We start from the raw sequence: 5,791 nt of genomic DNA, 5'->3' as shown, positions 1-5,791 counted from the left end.
TAATTTTTATCTTCCCATATAGTTTTGTTTTACTTAGATCTCTTATGAGTTTATAAATACAATATTTGTAGAATCCTCTGCCATGTCTAGCAAATATTCCAAAATAAAGAGAATAGGGGGCTGGGGAGATGGCTCAGTGGGGCTGGGGAGATGGCTCAGTGGAATAAGCGCTTTCCTAGCAAGCGCAAGGGCCTGAGTTCAATCCCTGGTTCTGGTGCTGGGGAGATGGCTTAGTGGAAAAGCACTTCCCTAGGAAGTGGAAGGGCCTCAGTTCAATCCCCGGTTTGGCCAAAAAAAAAAAAAAAATCCCTGGTTCCGCAAAGAGAGAGAGAGAGAGAGAGAGAGAGAGAATGAATAGGAATGAACAATGAGAGTCACCCATTCAGACAGAATGTTCATGTAAATGTTATGAAATTTAAAAGCTATATGAGAAACATTCGATATTGTAATCCTTTACCTTCTAAATGCAATGAATTGTGATGTTTCTGGACTTTTAAAGTCATTTTCTTGCAGTAAAGCTTTAACCGCAGAATATAAATCTGATAATTCAAAAGAAAAAAGTTAATACAAAAAATATTTCAAATGAGAAATTAATGCAGAATTTCTCATAAGGAGACCAGTGACAATATCCCATCAAGTAAAATACAAATCCACTTCCTTCCCTACACAGCATAGAGGGCCAGGAAAGAGAATGGAGAACAGGGTTTCAGATGTTCACGACCATCTATGCCGTGCCACCCTGAATGCACCCAATCCTGTCAGATCTTTGTAATCAGGAGAGCAGCTCCTCATCTGCAATATATCCACCACAGAGTCACTGATGATTTGTCAACACTGAACTTAAGAAATGAGCAAGCATACAAAATGTTAAACTCCTAATTTAAAACTTTAATCCCTGTGGTCCTATTACTAACGAGTTAGAATTTGAGAACCTGTATCCTTTCTTTGCTTTTTCCTTTAATACTCGCAATACCCACACAAGGTAGGTACTATACTATATCCATAACTGATAGTCACCTGATACATAACAGTATACAGTATCAAGACCTTTCACTGTTGGCTGGGAAATGTCACTAACACCCAGCACCACAATGCCCAACCAACCTCCCATCCCACACTTTTTCCCTCCCCCAGACACCCCCATGCTTCAGCCTCTAAAACAATAGCTGTGCAGAGAGGAGCTGCTGGGGCTCACGCCTACCAGCTAGTAAGCAGTTTGACCACTTTTTAGGTCCATATCACGAGTGTGAAAATGAAAGCTCATGGTGGCAGTTTTTCAGGGGGGCAGGGTGGCTGACTTCTTTTTTAGATTTCAGATGACTAACCACGCAACAGGCAGGGACAATAAGTCCCTTCACATTAGGATACTGACAAGCAGGCTTTCTCTAATCTCATAGCAATGATACAAAAGTAACCATTTCTCAAGTGAAAAAATCATTCAACGAAAATCTGGGGAGACACTACCAGACTCTTGCGTATTTCACTAGTAGCAGGTGAATCATGGGAGAATTGAAAAGACCGGACATTGTGATGCCCTGCTCGAAGAGGGCTAATTTGCTTACCAAACCATTCATTTATTTATTCACTCTTTCATTTTGATGAAGACAGAAAATGGCCATTATCTCTAGAAAATGGCCAGAATTGAGCTTGTCTCCTAGCTTGCTGGCTTGCCAAAACAAAAACTTCCAAAGGCCCCCCAAAATATTGCTTGCATTTACACACACAGGATTGTGCTGCTAGTACCTTGCTTTTTCACCCTCTGTTTATCATGTAGATCAGTATTTATTTCATTGACTCTAAGATATAGATTTTATTTTTTTTTAAATAAACTTCTTTTCTTTTTTATTTTTTTAATTTTTTTTTTTATTTATTTGAGAGAGAGAGAGAGAGAGAGAGAGAGTGAGAGAGAGAGAGAGAGTATGTGGTGTGTGTGTGTGGCCAGCTCAGCCCACCAGGGGGCGGGGCTGGCCGGCATGTGGTGCTGGGGGATCCAACCGCGGTCCCTGATGCCTCTGCTAAGCTTGTTCCAAGTAGGCGCTCCAGACCACTGAGCCAAAAGATATAGATTTTAGCATCTCTGAAATTCTAGTTCAGCTATGAATCCTGTTTTAGGTCTCTGTACTTTGTAATAATGGACATAATTTACTTTAAAAGTCATTTAATTATTAATAAAGAAATACTACATGTTTCTCTAAGGCATATTTACCCAATTTTCCTAAGGGATTACTTTTCTAGCAGACTTTTTAAAATTGAGACATATAATCAGAGCGTGGCCCACACTGTGGCCGTGACCAGCCAGCAGCCCAGAAAAGTCAGAAGCACCAGTAACAGGGCTGGGGAGATAGCTCAGCGGTCTAAGCACCTGCCTGGCGACCACAAGGACCCAGGTTTGATCCTTGGTACAGCATGCCGTGCCAGCCCAGGTGCTTAGCCAGCCACCAAAACTGGGTATGGTGGGGCATGCCTGTAATCCCAGTGCTGGGAAGGCTGAGATAGAGAGATCACTACAATTCTGAGCTGTACAGTGAGAGTATAAATAATTTAAAAAGAAGAAGAACCAGTGAGAAGAGGAGCCAGCAGTGGTGAGTGAGGTGACCTGAAACCATGCTTGGGCTGATACATGCACAGGAGCACGTGGGCAGGGTGACCATTTTCTTTCAAAGGTCTCAGGGCAAACTCAGGTAGCAGGACAGCCCCAGGCTGCCTCACTACTAACTTCCTAGAGTGGACTGAGGGAAGAGCACCCAGTCACAGTAGACTGCCAGCAGATTAGAGCACAGTAAGGGGAATTCTGCTGAGAGGTAGGAGCTAGGATAACCTAGACTTTCCTTCAGTGCCTACCAAAGACCATTCTTAGCCCTAGGTACAATGAACTGGAAGTATTCCCCTGGTCTGAGACCAGCAGAATGGTTTCAGCCCAGCAGCATATGCAGGCAAGCAAATTCAGCCTGCAGCAGAACAAGGGCAATCCCCTTCCCAATGACCAGTGTGGAAGAACAGTTAGTAGTGTGGAGTAGAGGAAGCTGTGAGAGGTCCAGAAGGAGCCAACTGTGCCCAGGTCTGGGAGCAGCCCCAGGTTTTCTCTTCCAGAAGGCACCATAGCAACTGGGAGAGTGAAGCAGAGGCAATCACAGGAAAGAGGAGTAGACATCCAGAACACTAAGACCACTGCCAGCCCCCAAATCCAGAGGCCAAGATCAGTCTCATACCTAGCAAAATCCCACTGTAAACTTGGTGAGATCACATAACACATTTCTGAGATTCACCCTGGACACTACCACATTCCCATCCTTAATCAACTGGTTATTGAGATAGACACAAAAATCAAGAACCACCTATACTTAGAAGATATCCCTGAGGAACAGCCATTTCCTAGAGAAGCCTTGATACTAGTGATGAAGCTATGTACCATTAAAAATCTACTAGCATCAACATATAAAATAAAATTTAAAAAATAGAAAGAAGAGGGCCAAAGATATAGATCAGCAGTATAAACATCTGCTGGCAAGCACAAGGTCCTGAGTTCAATTACCCGGCACCACAAAGCAAGCAAGCAAGCAAGCAAGCAAGCAAGCAAGAAAGAAAGAAAGAAAGAAAGAAAGAAAGAAGAAAGAAAGGAAAGATAGACAGAAAGAAAGAAAAGAAATGAAAATGAAAATGACAGGAGACACAGAAGCAAAATGCACCCCAGACCTTCAACCTACCCAGGAAATGTCCAGAGCAAAATGATATAGACAAAATTGCATGCCACTTACAGGAACTTTCTGAAATGATAGCAACAGAAGTGAAAAAACAAATGGATGAAGTCATAGATAAAATAATCTCTCAGGTAAAAAAAAAAAAAAATGACCATCAAAATGTAAAACAGAGCAGACACAGATAAAAATAATAGAGGAGTTTAGGGAAATGATAAAAACCAAGAATGCCCAAAATAGGAAAGAAACAGAATCCATTAATCAGATCCAAACAGGAATCTAGAAGATTAAGAAATCCACTTAATGTATATGCAACAGAGTGAGAGAAGGCAGGGATAGGATATCAGATCTAGAAGACAGGACTGCAGCTAGGAATTGCCATCATGGAAAGAAAGATATCTTAAAAATAGCAAAGGACCATGAAAAATCAAACAGCTAAATGATGAAGCAAACAAGAACAACATAAGATTGACTGGATTCCACAAGAAGACAGAGATAATGCAAACGTCATTAAAAAAAAAACAACAACAAAAAAAAACCTCCTCACAGAAGTAATTGTAGAAAGCTTCCCAAACAGGAATAAAGAATTTGACATATAAATAAATGACAAATATACAACTCCAAATAGCCATGACCAAAATAAAGCTACACCAAAGCATATAATAATCAAGATTCTAAAACTTCAGCACCCCCCCCCAAAAAAAAGAATATTAAAAGCAGTTAGAGAAAAGAAACAAGTCACCTATAAAGGAAAGCTCATCAGAATCACTGCAGACTTCTCAACACAAACCCTCAAATCAAGGAGAACTTGGAGTGAGGTATTTCAAGGCTTAAAAGGAAACACCCTTCAACCCAAATTAATGTACCCTGAGAAACTATCTTAAAAAACCAATGGAGAAAGCAGACACTTCCATGACAAAGAACAACTGAGGAAATTCATGACCAATAAACAAGCTCTTCAAAATGCTCTGAAAAGGGGCGGGGGAGATGGCTCAGTAGAATAAGCGCTTCCCTGGCAAACGCAAGGGTCTGAGTTCAATCCCTGGTTCTACAAAAAAAAAAAAAAAAAAAAAAAAAAATTAACAAAATGCTCTGAAAGATATTTTAAGACAAGAAAACAGCAACCATTATTACAAGGGCACCAATAAAAACAAACAAACAGACAAAGAAACCACCAGGAAGAGAAAGCAATTAAACATAAGGGGAAGAGGCAATGAACAATAGGAATAAAGAATTTGACATATAAATAAATGACAAATATACAACTTTTTTAATGCAGATGAAAAATGAGGTATGATAGAAACAGCATTTCTGTTTTATTTTCATCATTTTTTGATGAGGAGACATAGGTATAAAGTTACTGAGGGCTAAAAGCCCTCAAACCAGAGCTTGTAAATGACAGTCTTAGAAATGTGCTGGGAGCCGGGGAGATGGCTCAGTGGAATAAGCGCTTCCCTGGCAAGCACAAGGGCCTGAGTTCAATCCCCGGTTCTGCAAAAAAAAGAAAAAAAAGAAAAGAAAAAGAAAAAAGAAAAGAAAGAAAGAAAGAAAAGAAAAAGAAATGTGCTGGCACCATTTCTGCTCAGCCTTGCCTGAGCAGAAAAAAATATGAGAAGGATAAGGTAATACATATCAATTGCAACTATCAATGTAAATAGTCTCAATTCACCAATCAAAACAAACTGACTGGCAGAATGGATCCAGAGGCAAGATCTGACAATATTCTGCATAAAAGACATGCATTTTACTCAAACAGAAATTCACAGAATAAAAGCGAAAGGGTGGAAACAACAACCCATGTGACAGTACACCCAGAAAAAAGCATGGGCAGTTAGCTATTCTATTTTCAGACAATGTGAACTTCAAGACTGATCAAAATGGATAAAGCAGGTCACTACATATTTGTTAAGGGAAAACTCTAAGAAGAAGAGATAACAATCATAAATATATATGGCAACAAAATCTGGTGTACCCAACTACATAAAACAAGTATGAATGGACATAAAAAAATCAAATAACTGCTAACACAACTACATTAGGGGGCCTTAATACTGCACTGCCACAAACAGATCAACTAGACAAAAAAAAAAAAAAAA

At 40.0% G+C, this 5,791-nt stretch overlaps 1 protein-coding gene across 1 annotated transcript in view; it reads right to left on the bottom strand.

Annotated features, from left to right (window-relative positions):
• The window catches only part of Helb (DNA helicase B), a 47,775-nt gene that overhangs the window by 16,586 nt on the left and 25,398 nt on the right, over positions 1 to 5,791 (bottom strand). Inside the window, exon 8 of the mRNA XM_023716272.1 lies at positions 458 to 539. Within this exon, the coding sequence (XP_023572040.1) occupies positions 458 to 539 (82 nt within the window). The remainder of the gene's footprint in view (positions 1 to 457; positions 540 to 5,791) is intronic.

Source organism: Octodon degus, unplaced genomic scaffold (genome assembly GCF_000260255.1).
Source record: "Octodon degus isolate 3935 unplaced genomic scaffold, OctDeg1.0 scaffold00047, whole genome shotgun sequence".
In the NCBI taxonomy this organism is placed as follows: domain Eukaryota; kingdom Metazoa; phylum Chordata; class Mammalia; order Rodentia; family Octodontidae; genus Octodon; species Octodon degus.
Note: the sequence above shows the minus strand (reverse complement) of the source record. Positions and strands in the feature narration are given on the sequence as shown.